The sequence below is a fragment of the Ceratotherium simum genome, chromosome 1 (assembly GCF_057802395.1).
Source record: "Ceratotherium simum simum isolate JZ-2026a chromosome 1, ASM5780239v1, whole genome shotgun sequence".
Lineage (NCBI taxonomy): Eukaryota > Metazoa > Chordata > Mammalia > Perissodactyla > Rhinocerotidae > Ceratotherium > Ceratotherium simum.
Genome location: NC_141900.1, coordinates 94609387 through 94629850, shown reverse-complemented (window position 1 = coordinate 94629850; position 20464 = coordinate 94609387). Strand labels below are relative to the sequence as shown.

The following is a 20464-nucleotide window of genomic DNA, read 5'->3' as shown; positions in this document are numbered from 1 at the left end:
AAATTGATGAATAAACTTGTAGACTCAAGAATCTCAGTGCATACAGGCAGACAGCCAGACTCTATTTCTCAGCCTTCTGCGACCATCGTGGCCAACGGACCATGGGCAGAAATGACGTGCGCCCCCTGCAGGGCTGGGGTAAGACATGCTCTGACCACAGCAAACTCAGTCTCCGGGGCTTTGCTGCTCACTCACACACATGGTTTGCTGCCGACTCAGACAGCTCTCCAGGAAATCTGTCCCCCGCATTCCAGGGTGATTCACTCTTATGATACTGCCAAATAGACAAATCATGATTCCCGGGGAGGGAAGATATGGAGAAGTGTGCATTGGTCCTTAAATCCTTCCACCTGGAAATGACACGGTCACCTTCCTTGGGTAAAGCAAATCACTGGATACCTAACTTCAAAGAGACCAGGCAATACAATCCTTCCTTGTGCCCAGAAGGAAAGGCAAGTAGAAAGTCTTGGTGCACGGCAGCCCTATCTACCACATCCCCTGCAACACGCCCTGTGTGAACCCCCACATTCAGAAGCCCTGGATGGAGCAAAGCTGCTCCCCATCAAGGACCTGCAGTAGTTTGTGGTGTGAGCCAGAAAGAGATCTTTACTTTGATGAGCCTCTGAAATTTGGGCATTATTACAGAAGCCAGCATACTCTGACCAAAACCCTATTCAACTTACGTCAAAGTTAAAGAAGATGGTAATAATAATTTTTTCATGTGTGAAATGTTTAGCACCGTGCCTGGCCCTAATAAGTTCTTAATTAGTGTTAATTGTTCTTGTTCTTCCAATTTTGTCTTAGATGTGTATGTATTTGCTCAAATGGATTCTGTGCTCCAGATTATAGGACCACAAGGCGGCTGAACATCTTGCATATCTTTTTCTCTAGAACAGCAGCAAGTTTTCATACTTCGTGGGCAGCTGAACTGGAAGTGCAGGTTTCCGAGGTCAGAGACAGCATGGTGTAGAGGAAAGAGCACTTGAACTAGGAGTTGAGATCAGTTTAGTTCAACACACATTTATTGAGCACCTTCTGTATGTACCAGGCGCTAGAGAAACAAAGGCGTGTGAGAGCAGATCCCTGCCCTCTAGGAGCTTACAGTGCTGCATGGATCGCGAACAAGTAAACAAATAAACAAAGTACGATATGTACGGGGAGTATACACAGGGAATCGGAGAGCCACAAGACCTCAATTCTAGCTCTGCCACTAGCTGTGTGACCTTGGATATGTTGCTTAACCTCTCTGAGCCTCATGATAGTGAGAATGGGGTAATTTCTAATCCCTGAAATTCTGATATCTACAGTTCTCAAAACCCCGTGAGATAGGCAGGGCAGGCATGATTTCTCCTTTACGGAGGTGAAGCCTGGGGGCACAGAGGTTTAGCAGAGCAGCCTGAGCCACACAACTGTGTGTTGGTAGAGCTGGCCGCAGACTAGACTCAGGTAGGTCTTCGGAGCCAGGCCTAGCGTGTGCCCCCTCCAGGCTGCCTTGGCAGAGAGGTGGGCTCTCTAAGGGGCATGGTGGGAGGTTTTCCAGAGGCCCCTAGTTTGAATCTCATACTTACTCCCAGTCTGGAGCTGGCTACAGACCAAGAAGAGGACAGAGGCAGTTACCTTCTGCACTCCACCCCCTCCCGGGGTAAGCTCTGGGCAGACGGTGGGCATTTCTGAAAATCAGCCCGTCTTTCATGGAGCAGCACAGTGACATTGGCATGATGTCCTGGGACTCACAGAATCTTCAGCACCACCCCAGTCCCCGCTGGAAACCCTCCCAGGGCTGGCTTCCACTCACAGCCGTCTCCTCAGCCCTGGGCTCTGTGCATGACGCAAAGGACATTTCAGAGGCTGCCGCAGCTCTCCCTCATCGCCCTGTCCTCTGAGTCACCCCCACTCGGCCTCCCAGTGTGTGCACGCTTAGGGAATGTGAGTGAGCTCGTGTTATTGAATCAAAACAAATGACAGAGTTCAGCTTTGCTGCGCCTCTAAAATCATGCCATGCCCGCCAAACCAAAAAGACAAGCCTTCTCACGATGGCCGGCCACGGCTGTCTCCCACAGTCACAAACAGTTAGATGACGCTGGGGGCAATCTTATTGTCACCTACAACAATTTTTCGAGCACATGCTATGTGCGCTACGAAGAGGCCATCAACATACATCCCTACTATCCAGGGGCTTGTAACCAGATGACAGGAGCGGTCAGATGATATGAAGAGACGAGTGACAGACGACAAGGCTACACAGACTCAGGCCACGTGAGAGGCTAGTCTGACGTGCTAGAGGCCATGGGGACAAGGAATGGTCACTGAGGGCTGCAGCTGGAAGGCGTCCCAGGGGGGCTCAAGATGGGCCTTGAAGAGAGAGAAGGACAGAAGTCATTATTTGCATTACTCACTCTCTACAGGTAATTCATATGAAAATCATATGAAGAAGAAAAAAGTGTCCAGAAAAAGAATCACCTGTGGGCACCGGATGTCCTTTCCTAGAGTGGCCCTTTCTCCATCACTGGAACCCACAGACACTCCCCACCCCCAGAGCTGACAGGCTGGGAAGGGGAGATGCCTGCCACACGAGTGGCTTCCCAAGGGCCCTTTGGGGGTGGATCTGGGTTCAAATCCTACCTGTACCACCTCCTGGCTGTGTAATGTGGAGCAAGTCCCTTAACCTCTCTGAGCTGGCTTCCTCCTCTGAGAGAACGGGCCATAATGCCGACCTTGCAGCATTGTGGAGGACTGATTAAGCAAACACTAGCTAACCCACTAGCACAGTACCAATGCTACCACCCACAAGTCCTCCTAAAAAAGTCTTCCCTGTCGTCCTCCATCTTCACAAAGGACGTCTGAAGGGGCATGTGTGCTCCATACAGCCTTCTATAGGCGCCCTGCCCGCTCCAGGGGTTACACCGAGGACCGGACTGGGGTTTGGGTTCAAATCCGCCCACAGAGCTGCAGCCCAGTCTCCAGCCTAAAAGAGCACACTCTCAACCCCAGAGGAGTCTCTTCAGAAAGGAAAAATCTTCCGAAGGGGCTGAGGAGCGGGGCTTGGGGCAAGCGTCGTCCCTCGGGCCCTCCCCGGAGGAAGACTCGAGCTCCCGGGGTCAGAAACAGCAGCGTGTTCACTCTCAATGCTGCCCCCTGGGGCCACCAGGAGCACAGCACAGGGCATGGCCGCCCAGCTAGCAGGGCCCCGGGCAACCCAGGTAGGAAGGTGGGGGGTGCTTGGCTGGTTTATAACCTTGGAAGGATTGTCTACATTTCTGAAGTTGGACGTTCCAGTGTTTTGTTTTGTTTCTGTCTGGTGCTTCCTTCCTTTGTGGGACCCAAATAGGAAAACGCCTAAGACACTGGTGACCCTGAGTCGGGGTTCCTTTAGCTTTACTAAAGTGATCTAGAATTGTTGTGTGTTCCCAGGACAAACCCAAGGTTAGGCGAGCCTATTTGCCAATGTGCCTTGAAAGCTTCAGGCAGCAGGCTTTGGACAACCGAATAGGAAATAAGATCCGAATGGCGTGGGTTCACCATTCCCTGTCCTGTCACACCTCCCAGTTTCCTTCCCAGCCCACCTCATTGCTGGTTTCTCTCCACCTGAACCCACAGGGCAGGACAGAAGCGCAGCTCTGAGCCCTAGGCCCGCTCTAATATCCTCACGGCCTTGGGACCCTTCATCACCTCTGGCAGCATTACCTGCCTCGGGCATTTCTGCAAGAATTAACTGAGGTACCACATGTAAAACAACGAGCTAAGGCTTTTGAGCCTCACCATCTCTGAGGGGAAGACACGGTGGGAACCACCGAGCTGTGCCTGACTGCAAACAGGTGTGAGGGACCCTCACTGCCCGTCCCCCCCCACCCCGCCCCAAGTAGCAGCAGCAGCAGCAGCAGCTGACCACTGCCTCAATCTCAGTCCCTCAGCACACTTCCCCACAGGTGCTGGAAGGCGGTGGGCTTCCTGCCACCCCCCCCCAGGCCCACCATCCAAGCACACTGAATTCCCTTCACTTCTTTATTGTGCACCCAGGTTCCCCACTGGCTTCCCAATAAAGACAAAATATGAAACCATAAAATATCGACATTTTACTAAATATCTGGAAAGCACGCAGAAAGGTCAACAAAACCAATTTGACAGTTTAGTCTGAAAACCGACAGTAAAAGGACTGAGCAGAGCAGAGCAGGACCTGGTTTCCCTCTGAGCTATTTTCTGAAAATGGGCCAGGACCCATATTCACACCCACTTCTCTCAGGCAGGCTGCCTGCCTCTCACCCAGCCAGGGACACCGAGAGCAGGCTGGGAGGATCCAGGCCCCACTGCAGCTGCTCTGGGGCTCCAAGTGTGTGTGTGTCGGGGGGGGTGGCACTCGGAGCCTCTGAAGGCCCAAGGGAACTGCCAGTCCCCTACTTCTTCCCCAGCCCAACCAACGGGGTGAGGAAGGGGCCATAGGACCTGCACAAACTCTTATGGGACCCAACATGAACATCATCTCTTCTCCATGGCTAATCTTCCTGCTCACTTCACCTCATCCTCCCCTAAGGCAGAATAAACCATCCCTCGACTGTGTTCCAGAATGTTCTGGTGTTTTCCAAGCTGTTTCCTCTGCTCCCTGTGTGCTCCCTGGGGGATAAAGCTGTTGATTCCCATGCCTGGCGTGGTGTCTGGCACGTGGTGGGTGTAAATAAACGTTTGTCATATTGAGTTGAATAGTAATGAAGGAGCCAGATGCAGCACATCCCTCAGACATCTAAGAATAACTCATCGGAGGAGCACAATTAAATGGTGCCCTCAGGCCACAGAATGTATTTTTGTCCTCCATTCCTACACACTGCCTCCTGCCACACTAGTGCATCTTGGTGGTGCCCCTCCACAGACACCCCCCCAAGGACCTGCCCCTCTGCCCCTTCCCTGAGCCATGACCTTGGAACAAATGGCAGCAGACTTCTCTGGACACCAGTTATCTCTTTATTCCATCAGTGACCAACACAACAGCACCATGGACACAGCAGGGGCCCGTCTGAAAACCCCAGGCAAGGCAAAGAGGACGGATGCGGGGGTCCAGGTGAGGGGGAGCATCCCTCTGTGCCTCCCCGGCAACCAGGAGAGAGACAACTGGGGAGGGAGGCCTGTCTGTGCCGTCAGTAGCACAATCTGTGTCAGCTCCCATCCTTCCTCAAAGCACCAGGGCTGCATGAGGAAGGAATGTTGCAGGGCATGGCCAGGGAGGGACTTGTTGGAGTGACAAAGGGTGGACTCTGAACTTGAGAGGGCAGTGTGTGCATGCATTTGCATGCGTGTGTGTGTGAGTGTGCGCGCGCACGCATTTGGAGGACAGGCGCCTACACTACTGAGCATGTGGGATTTGACTGCTGAGCCACAGGACCTGCCTGGGGCCAAGGAGACCAGGAACCAGCGCTCCAGGGCCTAGGAGAGGGGTTGAGGGAGGAGGCCAACCCCCTCACTGCTTCGCCTTGGAGAGGAGCCTGGGGCAGGCGGGTCTCGAAGCCGGGCTGGAGGGCCGCCTCCAGCCTGACCCACCTCAGGTATAGGCCATCTTGCTGCACACCCAGGGCCGGGTCATCAGACACTCCGTCGACACCAGCCTGGTGGGCTCCACGAAGACGCACTCCCCCGGGCCCGAGATGGGGAATCTGGCCAGGAGAGAAGAGACCAGGAGCTCACGACCTGCATACACAGCCCACCACTGGGTGGCGTGGAGGCCCTGAGACCTGCCCCTCCCTCTGGAGCTGCCTTCCAGGACGTTGAGCCCCGACAGACCTTCTAGCACCGCGTCTCACTGTCTCCCTCCTCCGTGCACCACGGCTCCAGCCACCCTGGGGATGCCCACGGACACTTCCTAGACACACCCTGCACTTCCACATCCTTCCAGGGTCAGCTCATTCGTCCCAGGAGCCCGGTACCCAGGTCAGGACCACCTTCTGCCCTCCCTCCCTCCCTGCAGCACCCTGCCTACATCGTGGGGCACTGCTAGTCACAGCCTCCTGGGGGCCTGTGTCTGTCTGTCCCCACAGTCCCTGAGGTGGTCAGCTCCTGAACAGCGGACTCCGCGCCTCTCTCATCTTGGCTCCGCTACAGCACACAGTGTCTGGCCCAGGAGGAGCTCAGCAGAGATAGCGGAATTCAATGACCTCACAGGTTAGGGGTGACCCGAATAACCCCAGTGTTTATCACCTGAGCTGTGCTGCCAAGGAATCATTCCTGGAACTGTGCATGGGGGGCATGGGCAGGGTTTCTCCCTGCCTAAAATCATCTTTCCAGTCTCAAGATTTCTTCTGAACTGCATTTGGTCACCCTGATCTGAGCCTCCTGCCAAGGCCGGAGCTGGGGTCTCACAGAGAAGGCGAGGCTGAGAGGGGATGCGAGGGCAGGACCACCTCGGCGTCAGGGAAACGTGGCCCCAAGGCCCTAGCTGGTTGGCACTCTGGGGACCCCAGCCTCTAGGGCTCTCCAGAAGGGGGAAAAGGGGGCAGAAAGTGCAAGACTTCTTCAGCAGCTGTAAGAACAGATCTGGGATGGGGGCAGGAAAAGGAAAGAGAAAAAAAGGAAGAGGCACTGAAGACAAAGAGAGATGCAAAATGCAGAAAGGAGGCAGGGAAAAGGAAAAGGGAAGGAGCTGTCTAGGGGCCCTCGCCCTCTGGAGGCTGTGGGTGCTGAGGTGGCCAAAAGCCAGCCTTGGATGGGAGGCAGCTGATGGGTAGCCTCTGGCCACAGTGGGGGTCTTGGGTGCCCTTTCACTTCTCCTGCCTTGAGGACACTCACGCATTGTCATCATCAGGTCAACAGCTGTGCCCCACCCCGGTTCCTCAGGGCCTATTCCTCCAGCCTCGGGGTCTCCATCAGAAGCTGAGGCTCTTGTTCCCCTGTATGCACCTCCCTGCATTTCCTAAACCTAGACTGCCCCCCAACACAAACACCCTATCTCCACCCCTACTGCCACAGCCATACACCCCCACCACCCATTACCACTACCACCATCACCCCACACCACAAACCAGTCCCTGGATCGCACACCCACCACCCCATCACATGCTCATTTCTACACCACTTGGGCCACACAAATAAGACCACCACTCCACACACCAACATCCTCAAGAGGTGTTGTCTCTAAGAGAATGCTCGTGGTGCCCAGGGCTCAGATCCCCTTTCTTCCATAGTAACAATGTTTAGGTGGCACCTGGCTGTCCAGAATAGAGGCGCCATCTCCCACCCTCCCTTGCAGCCAGGTGTGTTCACGTAGCTAAGTTCTGGCCAATGCAGAGGGATGTCCAGGGCACAGACTCCCCTTCCTCTGAGCCACACTGAGCCATGCAGACAGGCTGCTACATGGATGGGGGAGTCACAACATGGAAAGAGCCTGGGCCCTGGCAGCAGGAACCTCTGATGACTACATGCAGCAGAGCCACCAGACCAGGCTGGACTTCATGGGGGAGAGAGAGAAGTGAAGCCATCATCACAAATGGGTCTCTGTCACACACCACTGAACCTAGAGGTTAGCAGCTGTAGCTAGCACAAAACCAAGTGGTTCTCCCTTGGGAGGTTGTGTCCAGGGGGCCAGGCCTCCCCTAGTCTAAGCTCAGTGGCCAGAAGATGAAGCCTCAGCTCACGTGTCCGGGTCAAACGGGTCCCCGTTGACCCAGTGGAATTCGTCCCCGACTCTGCGCAAGCCAATCCAGGGCTCCTTCCGTGTGAACTTGAACAAAAATTCCTGCACCAAGGAAGAGAGAGACCTCAGAGTCAGATGTGGTCTCTTGACTGCTAACACATCCCAAGACTAACCCCACCTCGGAAGATTGGCTCCCACAATGTACAGATGCCAAGAGGGGCACGCCTCACTGCATCCCCAGGGTGAGGAGCTGGGGTTACAGAGGGCCCTGCACTCACACTGACCTCCTCTAGGGTACCGGGCTCTGGGAGCATGCGCACTGGGCCAGGAAGCCAGGCACAGGGTTTGTCCTCCTAGCTCAGCGGCCCAACGTGCCAGCATTCCTGATTTTCTACTTGATGGATTATCTGGGACACATCTCAACGCTCCTGTTGGTTGTTCTACCTGCATACTTCTGGGCCTTTCTCTGCAGAAGGGGGCTATCATACTGTGTATCAGAGACAAACAGAAGTGATTTTTAGATTATCTGCTACTTTGTTTTTTTTTTTTTAAAGATTTTATTTTATTTATTTTCCCCCCAAAGCCCCAGTAGATAGTTGTATGTCATAGCTGCACATCCTTCTAGTTGCTATATGTGGGACTCGGCCTCAGGATGGACGGAGAAGTGGTGCCTCGGTGCGCACCCGGGATCCGAACCCGGGCCACCAGCATCAGAGCGCGCGCACTTAACCACCAAGCCACGGGGCTGGCCCTATCTGCTACTTTGGATTGTCACACCATCGTTAACCTCAAAATCAAAAAATGACCAATTGACTCATTAATTGTGTTTCTTTCACATTTCTATTGCTAAAGCTGTTTGGGGTGTTAAATGAGAGATCGTGCCCTGATTTGGACTAGTAGATGATGCCAATGTGTTTTAACAGTCAACAAGCGCATTTACAATTTGTAATTCTTGCACTTTACAACACTGAGCTGAGCTCAGCATGCCAGCCTTGGAGTGACAAAGCTGGCCTTGACAACAGCAGGGGAAAACAAGAGCCACTCATGAACTGCTCAGACCGCGGGGCCCGCCTGCACACCCCCGGCTGTGCCGCGCCTGAGTGTGCTCTGGAAACATGTCATGGGGACACCACATCCTTGGGGCACCCCTCCCCTAAGGTTTCCCCAGCCCCACACTCACCAGCTCCTTCTGGCTCTGAATTACAGCCAGCGCGGCCTCGTGGCTGTGACAGTACTGCCTGCCCGTGTTCCAGTCTCTCGGTTCCTCAGAAAAGAAGTAGCATTTCCTTCCGTAGAGCAGCCAGTCCTCCGGGCAGGGCGCCTCGCACTTGATACAGCCCTTGGAAGCTGCAGGGAAGAGAGAGGGGCCTCGGCATCCACCAGCACGCCTGGCCCCCGCCTGGCCCTGAAGAATCTACTCTGCTCCCCACAGCTCCCTCCACCTGCCTCAACTTTGGTGCCCTTCAGTGACACGACTCATGTGGCTCTCTTCTCAGGTGAGCACCTCTTACAGTGTCTGGCAGATAAAAGGTTGGTGACTAAATGAATAAGGAGGAGGAATTTGGGAGGCTGGCAGGGGCACCACCATGAGAGGAAGGGACAGCAGGTTAGCCTCTGGGTTAAGACCTCCTCTCTTTCTCCAAACTTCCCAAGGCATGGAACCCCAGAGACTCAGATTTGGAAGTGACCTGGAGGCCATGCATCCTCTCCAGCCCGGGTTGGGAACTGTTGGCAGGCTCAATGGGCCCGCTCTCGTTGGCTACGCCCTCATTAGCTAACAAGGCAGCCTGTTCCACCTCTGAACTGCTGGAAAGTTCTTTTTCAATTTTGAGTCCCAACCTGCCTTCCTGCACCCTAGACCTACTGGTCTAGGATCTGCCTCTGGAGTGACCCAGAGCAAACCCAGTTCACCTTCTATGGACTACTGAAAGAAGGACACCAGCCTCCCCTCATCCAGGCTTAAACAGACACAGTCTCTTCCATGATCCCTGGCAGCAGATGCTCTCCAGACCCTTCTCCATCCTGCCTGGCTCACTGCAGTGTGCCCACATTACTGCCAAAACACCACCACCAGAACAGACTGGAACACGTCCGATGCTGCCCCACCACCAGCAACAGGGATCACCACATTGCCTTCCAGGTGCTATGGGCTTTCCAGTCCGCAGACTGCTTCAGTGAAAAGAAACTGTGGGTACGTGCATACATGCACTTTTCTGGGAAGGAAGCCCGGAGCTTTCATCAGATTCTCAAAGGGCCTCTTGCCAAAAGGAATTAAGCCATACTCTTCAACTGTTTTCATATGATCTATTTCCGAGTCAGGTCTCTCCAGTGTTCAGACCATGTGTAAATGACTTTTTAAATCCAACTGCAGCATCTTATATTTATGTCTTCCACATTTATCTCATGCACGTTGGCTCATTTGAGATTTTAAAGATACATTTTAATCTTGATTTTTTTCATCTGTCATGTTAAGCATCCCTCTTTGGATTGTATCACCTACAAATTCCATTTGTGTTCATACAAGTGATTGATTAAAGTGTAGACCAGGACAGAGCCAAGAGCTGGCCCGTGGTACTCCAGCCACTTGGGAGCCACAGCCACAGTGACACCAATTAAGTAATCGACACCCTGGCATATCTGCTCAGGGAGCTGCAGGGCCACCTGGGAGTACTGACCCCGGTGTGACTACATTTCAACTGCTTTTCCACAAGGATCTCAGAAGAGACTCTGTCCTGCTTTACTGAAATCACAATATGCTATGGTTACACTGCCCTGAGCTCCCAACTTAGCAACAAGACAAAAGAAAACCGATTTAATTTGTAGTAATTATTCTAGGTGAATCCCGGCTGGTGCCGGTGGTCACCACATTCTTTTCTAAACACCCACAAACTCGCTGCTCATCATGCCCACCCTCCAGGTGAGGATCTGGGGGGACTGCTATTGTCCGTGGACTTTTCTCCCATCTTGAGGTGCCCACCCCTGGTCTCATGGTGCTACTCAAAGAGTAAAGACAGAGCCACTGAAATCACTTTGCAAACTCTTTAGAACCCACGACATTCTTCGACTTGAATCCATTAAAAGCAGCCAAATTCCCTGGTCACATAGCCTCACCTGTCCTTAGTGGGAGTTTCCTCCTTCTTTATTCCTTCAACCCTTTCAATCCCACATGCCACTCCGTGTTTCTCAGGCCTCTCCCCCCTTGGAATGTTCTGTTCCCTCTCTCTCCTGGTCTCCAGGAAGCCTCTATTCATTCTTCAGGGTTTAGCACACAGGTGTTTCCCTCTCTGGGAAGCCCCCAGCAGTAATATCTCTATAACTGGACAGGGGAGATGATGTCACACTCACTTTTCTTTTTTTAAATCCCTAGCACTTAGTCCAGGGCCTAATATACAGCAGGGCTCAGTAAATGTTTGTTACATGAATGAATGTGATTTTTAAAGGCCCTTATCCCCACATCACCTCCTCCAAGAAGCATTGCCTGCCTAACCCACCCCCAGTCTGTTCTGAGTTCTCGAAGCATTTACGTAATAATACCTACGTAGCATCTCCACCTTCCCCGCATGGCTTAGTCAAGGGGACGTGTATAGTCAATGTGTGAATATATTATTTTAAGCTAAATCTCTTCTAGAATTAACACTCTATTTTCTATTTACTTTGTCCCCTACAGAACTTGTGGTATGTCTGGAACTTTTCTTTCCTAATTAGACGTGCTCTTGACAAGGTGTGTATAAACTGAATTGCATAAGTGCTCTGACATCCATGCTCACCCAAGATGCTCATCACCACCAGGATGGCAAACAGAAGGACGGCGATGGCCCCCAGCAGGAGACGTGTGGTGGTGTCTGCGGAGAAGAGAAAGGGGTTCAATTCCTGGCCACCCACCCCACTGCCAATCCCCACCGCCAGCCCCAAGGCCCAACAGTGAGAAAATCTGGGGGTGGCCGAGCAAGCTGTTTTAACAACCCCTCTGGGTGATCCTGATGCACAACAAAGTCTGAGGGTCATTGTCCTAGAGCACAGTTCTGATTCTGTGATTCCTCTGCTTAAAAACCCTGCCTCCAAAGGGCCGGCCCTGTGGCCTAGTGGTTAAGTTCAGCGCCCTCTGCTTTGGTGGCCCGGGTCCAGTTCCTGGGCACAGACCTACACCACTCATCAGCCACCATGCTGTGGCGGTGACCCACATACAAAATAGAGGAAGACTGGCACAGATGTTAGCTCAGGGCCAATCCTCCTCAGCAAAAAAAAAAAAAAAAAAGAACTCTCCCTCCAAGGCCATGCACCTGAACTCCTTCTGTGGCTGTCAGAGCTTTCCAACCTTGAATCTCCTGCTGCTTCTCTACCTGGTGCCCGGTTTCAGTCACACGGACTCCTTGAAATAATCCAGTCCTCCCTGACAGCCCTGTGCCTGGGTTGGATTGATAACATGGTGTTACTCTTATAACAATGTAAACGCTACTCCCAGCGAAGCCATGCAGTGTATTATGATCTTTATTTCAACACAACTTCTTGTTTCCCTGTAGTTAATCATAGTCTTCTTTCTCCTTTGCTTAGACTTCTGTGTCCTTATCATTATTTCAACCCCAAAACTCCTCTAAGATGATGAGAAAATAATCAGGAATTCTATTTCACCTTTGTCTTAGTCAGCTCAGGTTTCTATAACAAAACATCATAGATTGTGTGGCTTAAACAAAAAACATTTATTTCTCAAAGTTCTGGAGCCTAGAAAGTCCAAGATCAAGGTGCTGGTAGATTCTGTTCTTGGTGAGGGCCCTTTTCCTGGCTTGCAGATGGCCGCCCTCTCCATGTGTCTTCACATGGCAGAGAGAGGAAGCTCTGGTGTCTCTTCATCTTCTTATAAGGGCACTAATCCCACCATGGGGGCCCCACCCTCATGACCTCATCTAAACCTAATCATCTCCCAAAGGCCCCACCTCCTCCTACTATCACATTGAGGGTTAGGGCTTCAACACGTGAATTTGGGGGTACACAAACATTCAGTCCATAGCAACCTTCTCAATGAAGTGTCCCCCAGAACCTTCTGAGCTGCTCCAATCTGACTGTGCCTTCTAAGCCCAGCTGCTACCCTGGGATCTCCCTTCACCAGCAGCCTGAGGATCTCTCTGCCTTTCTCCTGTGCTGGCTCTCCTGCTCCTTCTAGCCCATGTCTTCCTCTGTCTTGGTTTACTCGCTTGTTTTGGTGGAGCACACCTTCCGATGGCTGCCTGAGAAAGGGTAGAGCAGGACCACTGCACTGCACAAATCTCCAAGGGGCAGAAAGTTTATTCCTCCCTCTCTAGTCTCTATTTATTCCAAATTGCTTTTTTTCTGTTCATTTATCTTGGTCTCTAGCTTCCATGGTAGAGAACTTTCCTCATTGTGTGCAGTAGTGAATGGTGCCCCCTGGAGTTGTGAACTCAGAGGCCTGAGTACTATAGGTTGGAAATAATTCTCCTTCAGAATTTTGAAGGCATTACTTAATTGTCTTCTAGCTCCAGTGCTGCTTTTGAAAAGTCTAGAGCCATTCTCATCCATGATCCTCTTAATATCAATTGTTTATTTTTTTTCCCCTCTGGAAGCTTTTAGGATCTTTTCTTTATCCTGCAGTGTTCTAAAATATCATCACGCATGCCGTGCCTTGGTCTGGGTCTGTTTCATCTACTGTGGTAGGCAGTCAATGGGCCCTTTCCATCTGGAAGCTCATGTCCCACAGTTCCAGGAAATTTTCTTTAACTGTATCACTGATGGTTTCCTCTCTTCTATTTTCTTTGTCCTCTTTCTAGAAGTCAAGTTCTTCAAATGTTGGACCTCTTGGACTGGTCCTCCAAGTTTCTTTTTTTCTCTCCTTCTCCCATATCCACTATCTCTGCCTTTTTTGCTCTATTGCCTGGAAGATTTCTTTCAGCTTTATCTTCCTACCCTTCTACTGAATTTGTCATTTCTGTGATTATTTTTAATTTCTGAGTTGTTTTGGTTTTGTTGCTGCTGTTCTCTGAATACCTCCGCTTAAAGCATCCTGTTCTTACTTTAATGATGCAATCCTTGCTCCCATCTCTCTGAGGATATTACTGACAGTTTTTGGCGGGAGGGGAGTGAGAAGAGGTGGGCGGAAAGTTTATTCCTCCCTGTGTAATCTCTGTTTCCTCCAAATTGCTTCCCCACCACCCCTGCAGGGAAGGATTCACCCTGAGCTAACATCTGTTGCCAATCTTCTTCGTTTTGTTTCTTTTTCTCCTTCTCCCCAAAGCCCCAGTGCATGGTTGTATACCCTAGTTGTAAGTCCTTCTAGTTCTTCTATGTGAACTGCTGCCACAGCATGGCAACCGACAGACAGGTGGTATGGTTCTGTGACTGGGAGATGAACCCGGACCACTGAAGCGGTGAGAGCGCTGAACTTTAACCATGAGGCCATCAGGTCTGGCTCCAAATTGCTTTTTTTCTGTTCATTTGTTTTGGTCTCTAGTTTCCATGTTGGAGACTCTGTTCTGATGTCCGAAGATCTTTGGTTATTTGTTCATAATTAAGGCAGGAGGACTAAAGAGTTCATTGGAGTCTCTGAGACATGGAGGGGCTTATTAAATGTGGGGGTCACACAGAGCGATCTGGCTGGGCTGATCCTCAAGGCTCTCTGTATGTTGACCTCCTTGGGTTTTTCCTCTTGGGGGGGTCAGAGGCCTTGGAGAAGGCTCTCTGTCTTCCCTCCTGGAGGGTGTAGGCTTGGCCTGGAGAAGAGGCTGAGAGGCCATCCTCAGCATTCGGTATGTAAATGTCACCTCAATCACTTGCTCTCAAATGTGTTGGGGTCTAGAGGTCCTCTCTCAGGAGATTTCACCTCAGGCTCCTGCCGGGGTTGGGAAGAAGCTGTACAGAATGGCAGGAGGATCTGGAGACCTTAATCCTCCCTAAAGAAATGTTCAACCAGGCCTCCTGTTTTCAGCGCCATCTTCACTCACTGCCATGATGACTGGTGCCCCCATCTCTGTGCTTTGGGGGTCCTGCGTGTAACTCGGGTTGCTCCTCCACTTTCTGAATTTTCTCAGGCCCGTGGAGTCAGTTACCACTCACTATTTGCTCCCGAGCTCCCAATTTTGTCGCTACTGTCTCCTCTCCTGTTCTTGTCATCCTTGTGGCCTTTTAAAACTCCCTTTACTGTTGTGTTAGTGGGCTTCAGAAGGGAAAGAGAAGAAACGCATGCACTCAGTCTGCCGTCTTCACCTGCAAGTCCAACTCACATTTTGGAGTCCTTCCTACGAGCAAGGCCTACCCTGGCAAGTGACCAGGAGTCCGGAGGCAGGTGGCTCCAGGTACGGTAAGAGCAGAAGCTCACGCCTGTCCTCCAGGGCTGGACTCTTTCTGTGTCTGCTCTGCTGTCCTCAGTGGCAGTTTGTCACGTAAGGCAGATCCCCCTTGAGCTGCACGATGGCTGCCTGGGGCAAGGGCGCTGTATGTATCCTTCCTCTCCCTCCTCTACAGGCCTCTCAATCCTCTTCCATAACACGGCACTGTAACCCTTGGTGCATTGAGGATAAGAGCGTACTGCCTTAAACCACTCTGCCTGGGTTCAAATCCCAGCTCTGTCGCTTTCTAGGTGACTTAATAACTTTTGCGAGGCAAAGTTCCTTAGCTTCTATTTCATCTCATTTCTTCATCTTTAAAATGAAGTAATAATAGTATCTGCCTCTTAGAATTTTATGAGAATTCAATATATAGTTTTTATAACAGTGCCTGGCACGGTAAGCTCTACTTCAATGTCAGCAATTACCATCACGATGATGATGAAAAGCCCACAGGCTCCCCTAGGGTTAGGGCTGTGCTCATCTGTCTTTGGAGTCCATGTAAGGGCTCAGTCACTGCCTTGCAGGTTATAGAGCACCCACTGGTACTAGAGCATGAGGGGAACTTATCTACACTGAATGACAATGGTCTTGGTCCATTGTGATACACACCTGCCCTCTGGGGAAAGGGGGATCTGTGCATGTGTCTCCAACATCCCCAGAACTGAGGAGCCTCTTTATTCTCTCATGGGAATAACTGCTCTGGACGCTGCACTGGGGACAGAGAAAGGACACACTAGGGAGTCCGACTCATTGTTCACTGTCTTCCCTCACAGAGGACAGCTGGACAATCCAAAACAATGTTGTATTAGTTTCCTAGGGTTGAGTAACAAAGTATCACAAACGAGGTAGCTTAAAACACCAGAAATTCATTGTCTCACAGTTCTGGAGGCCTGGAGGCCAGAAGTCCACAATCGAGGCAGCAGTAGGGGAATCCTGCCCTGCTTATCCCAGCTTCCGGTGGTTTGCTGGTGATCTTTGGCGCTCCTTGGCTTGCCGCTGCACCACCCCTATCTCTGCCTTCATCGTCACGTGGCCTTCTCCCCATGTGTCTCTGTCTTCATGTAACTGTCTTCTTACAAAGACATCAGTCATATTGGAAGGGGCCCACCCTCCTCCAGTACACTCCCATCTTAACTAATTACATCTGCAATGACCTATTTCCAAATAAGGTCACATTCTGAGGTACTAGGGGTTAGGACTTCAACATACCTCTGCAGGGGGACACAATGCAAGCCATAACAAATGCCTAACTCACAATCCTTCCTTCCATGCAGTGGCCCGTGTTAGATGGAGTTTGAGGGCGCAGTTTATGTATGTTTATAGATGTATATGATTTAGCCTAATGTTAGAAAGAACAAGTGAAAAAATCTGGCTTCCAAGCCCAGACAAATCCCCCATCCCCCTCACACCACAGCCCAAGAGAGATTCAGGACTTCCGTCTCTAAGTTGTCGGGGCCACAGCCTGGTGAGCATAATCGTGACTGTTCAAAATTACCAAATGTAGAGTTTGGTAACTTTTAAATTTTTAAGAGGCTTTGCTAAATGCATGTGTGTGGTTTTGACCAGGAAGTTGTGGCTTTAGGCCTAATCAAGAAACTTTCAACATTAAAAATTCAGAATCAGTGAGCATGGAAAAATCCATAGCCTGAGAGATACAGAATCACTCTGTCCCCCTCCAGTACCCCCAGGCCACTTTTTCCCATGCCCATCCCCAATGCCAGGAATATCCCTATCTCCAATCACCTCCAGGCTTTCCAGAACCCAGGCCGGAGCGCTGGGTCACCTTTTCCAGCCTCTTCCTGAGGCGGGGGGTGGAAGGAAAGGTGAATATCCACAGAGAGGAAGACTTGATCAGGAAAACTTCTGTTTGGCTTTCGATTTATAAAGCTGATCGTTCATCTAAGGAAAGTCTTAAAGACCTGGGCTGGAAGCCCAGCTCTGTGATTGAAGAAGTTCTCATTGCACGTAACCTGGGAAGAGGAAAAACGTCCGTGCTGGAGGTGGCAGGGTTGTCTGAGGAGCGTGGGAGGAGAGCCACAAGCCCCGGAAGCACAGTTTGGTCCTCTCCAATCAGTCTCACCAAGCCCGATGTCCTTGCTCAGCACACGAGCACTCACGTCAGAGAGCCCTGTGGCAAACCCCACAGGGGGTTTCAAGTGTCAGTAACCAACGCGTGTCCTTGGGCAAGACACTTAGCCTCTCTGAGTCTGTGTTCTCATCTATAAAAGAGATAGAACACTCGCCAAGCCCCTGCAAGGGCAGGTGGGAGGAATAAATGAGACGGTATCGGGAAAGCCCCCAGCCCCGCGTCCAGCACACAGCAGGTGCTTAATAAATGTTGAGCTCACGGGAAGAAAGGAGCACAGGCCCCCTGACTGTTCAGCTCGGTGAAGTCAAGAAGTCCCCTGTTTCTCTCAAGACAGGTGCTTGGCTAAACAGGGGCTGCAAAACCCCTTGGTCCCCACACCTGGCAGACCCCTCGTCTGATCACGGGTGGTTCCCGGCGTCCGGGGACTGGGCTCACTACGTGGACCCCAGTCTGGGGTGGGAGTAGACTCAAGGGAGGCAGACCGGCAGTTAAAGGATTTCAACCGAGTTCCCCATCAGGGCCGCAGGGCGCCGAGTCCAGGAGGCGGGGAGAGGGGTCACCTGCACGGAGCCCACACGCCAGCGCCTTTGGCTGTGTAGCCCCGAGAGGCAGAAACCAGTATCTGGCTCAGCAGAGGAGGAAAATGAGGCTCAAACCAATTCGAAAGCCTGCCAGCCCGGGGCGGCGGAAGGATCTGGCTCAGGCTTACCCGATTCCAGACTCCACGCTCTGTGCACCTCGCCAGGCTGCCTCGGGCCCGTCCCGTGATTTCTGCGAGGGCAGGGATGCTCCCAGTGCGTAGAGCTGTGCCTGGACAGTGTGGGCACTCCATAAATGTTTGTGCAAGGGAAGGAAGAGTGAGCGAACGTGGGAGGCCAGGGCAGAGACAGCGCTGGGCCCACCCAGCAGCACCCTGGAGAGCACCAGCCCTGGTCCAGGAGCTCCCCTCTTCTGACAGGAGATGGGGACGCCCAGGAACACCCGGGACACGCTCAGGGGACCGGCGGCAGAGGGGAAGCCCCTCGCAGGGACTCAGACTCCAGATCCTAAAACTCCTGTGGAAAAAGTCCATAAGCCCCCGGGGGAACCCAAGCATGAAGGGTGGGGCTGCTCCTGGGGGGCTCAAGGGCAGGAGGGCAGGGGCCAGAGAGAGCATGAGACACAGAGCCAGGCCAGGTAGGGAGCCACACCAGGACAGGTGAGACAAGGCTGGGCCGCAAGCAGGCACTAAGCTCGGAGTGGGCTAGACTCCACAGGGGCTGGAAGACCCAGTGTCCGGAGAGAGCCGCTGGATCATTTCCCTGCCTGCTGTGCACCTTCTTCTTCAGCCTAACTCGAAGGTGGTCGGCCCAGCCACGGTTGGGAGCGGGGAGGGGGGGGGGGGGCGGGGTGCAGAACAGGAACCAGCAAGCCAGAGGCACTGAAAGAGGCCACACCATCCCTGGAGTGGCCCTAATCCTTGGGGGGTTAGAGTTAGATTAGGGCAGACCCTGCAGAAATGCTTTTGAACGAATGAATGAAGACCTACAGGTAAGAGAAGTGAGCAACTTCAAGAAATAACTTGGGCAGGAGGGAAGCAGAGGGTCACAGGCAAGTCCAACAACGCACCTGGAGACGCCCACCAAAGAGAGGGGCTTGTCCACCTTTATTCAACTCCACTCTTCTCAGCCCAGAGCTCTTCCTGAAGATCCAACATCTTTGCCTCCTTTGTCCCAAATCACCATCCAGGCATCCAACTCCCCCTCCAGAGTCTGCACAGCCCCTCCCCAGACAGTCCATACTCCCTGGCCCATCAGGCTTTGGGCCAAATGCTGACATTACCGTCCCCACCTCTCCCTCCTCAGCAAGACACCTTCCCTGGCAGGTGCTGGTTATGTCCCTCCCCTGACCTCTGCCCATCCTTCCTCACTGACCTGGCCTTGGTCTGACCCCTCTGGGCCACCACCACTTTTCCAAGGGCAAACTCACTGTCTCATTCTATGCTTAAAACCTCCCAACAGCTCCTTCCAACAAAGTCCAAACTCTTGGGTAAGGCCTGGGTGGCCATGCCCCGTCTGGGTCCCCCAGACTCATCTCTTCTCACACCTCCCCCCATCCTGGTATCCTGGAGTTCAGTTCCCCACAGGAGACAGGCTTGCTCTGGATACTTGGCCCCTGAACATGTCACTCCTTGAGCCTGGTACACCCTTCCTTCTGCTCTCCACACCTCCGAAGAGGTCACCTACTCCAGGAAGCCTTCCTTTCCTGACACTCCGTCCTTATGGATTGGGTGATCCAGACTCTGGGCTTCCCTGGTGAATGCTGCCCAGGTCCTCAGCCTTTGGACTGGGGGTGTCAGGAGTGCTGAGAAGTCCAGAGTCCTTTCTCTTGCCAACTCCAGCATCTCCCACACCACACACCACCAGTGGCCACAAAGTTTCCTAAAAGAACTCACAAACTTGAAATCTATTTTCCACTTTGGTTACTGCCCCTTTGACCAGCCAGGGGTCACTCCCTGAGCCCATCTTACTGGAAGGGGTAGGCAGGACCCATGACCCTGCATACTCTCCACCTCTCCCCTCTCCAAGTAGCCCTGTCACCACCAGGTGCCCCCCTTCTCACAGGGCACAGGCACCATCTCTGGGATCTACAGCTTTTGTCACTTTGCCCAAAGCATTTCCACTGCTACAGATTCAAGCCTCCCTGTCAACATGCCCGTCAGTGAGTGCCCGACCGTAAGCGTCCCCCGTCACTTCCGAGGAAACTGGGGCTCAGAGCATGAAACTGGCTCCCAAGGACAAAGAGTGAGTGAGCTGCAGAGGCAGGGTCAAGGCTGTCTCTTAGGCCACCGGTTATACAGCCTCCTCCCCCGCCCCATGTGGGATCTGATGGCCCTGAAATCAATCCTCCGGGTTCCAGAGTCGCGCTCCCCACTGTCCCCTCCGGGAGACCGGCCAAGGTGACTCTGGCCCGCCTCCGGGTCCCGGGCTCGGGGATGGAGGGCCGCTCCCCGCTTACCCTCCAAGGCCGCCTTCCAGCTGGTGCTGCCCTCGTAGCCCGACCCCGATCGCCGCAGCAGCCCCTCGGGGCCGCGGCTCTCCGCCTCGCCGGGCGAGCGCGGCCTGGGCGCGGCGGTGGCGGGCGCGGGGCGGGCGGCGGGGGGCGGCCGGACCCGCGCTGGGGACTCCCGGGCGGGGGGCTCGCGGGTGGGCTCCATGCCCCGCGCTCCGCCGCGCCGCGCCCGCGCTGCTGCGCCGCGGTGCGGATCCCAGCCCGACGCGCACTCGGCGCTCCGCGCGCCCTGCGGGCCCCCCAGGCCGGCCTCGGGCAGCGCAGGCCGGGGCTGAGCCCGGCTCCCCGCGCCCGACCCGCTGCGCCCGCTCGCCGCCGCCGGCCGTGCGCGCCGCCTGCCTGGCCGAGCCGCAGCCTGCGCGCAGAGCCGGGCGCGGG

At 53.2% G+C, this 20464-nt stretch overlaps 1 protein-coding gene across 1 annotated transcript; it reads right to left on the bottom strand.

Annotated features, from left to right (window-relative positions):
- Positions 1-4918: 4918 nt before the first annotated feature.
- On the bottom strand, positions 4919-20231 carry CLEC2L (C-type lectin domain family 2 member L). The gene is made up of 5 exons (XM_014787778.2): positions 20033-20231; positions 11380-11454; positions 8793-8959; positions 7614-7714; positions 4919-5639 (listed from the first exon to the last, which is right to left on the bottom strand). Exons 1-5 carry the CDS (start codon positions 20229-20231, stop codon positions 5528-5530), a joined length of 654 nt encoding a protein of 217 aa, XP_014643264.2. The 3' UTR covers positions 4919-5527.
- Positions 20232-20464: the final 233 nt, after the last annotated feature.

Excerpts from the sequence above, each read along its gene's own strand:
- CLEC2L (XM_014787778.2), bottom strand. The coding sequence starts at position 20,231 with ATGGAGCCCACCCGCGAGCCCCCCGCCCGGGAGTCCCCAGCGCGGGTC. Across the intron at positions 8,960-11,379 it reads GGTGGTGATGAGCATCTTGG|CTTCCAAGGGCTGTATCAAG; the intron begins GTGAGCATGGAT and ends TCTTCCCTGCAG. Across the intron at positions 5,640-7,613 it reads GACCCGTTTGACCCGGACAC|ATTCCCCATCTCGGGCCCGG; the intron begins GTGAGCTGAGGC and ends TCTCCTGGCCAG.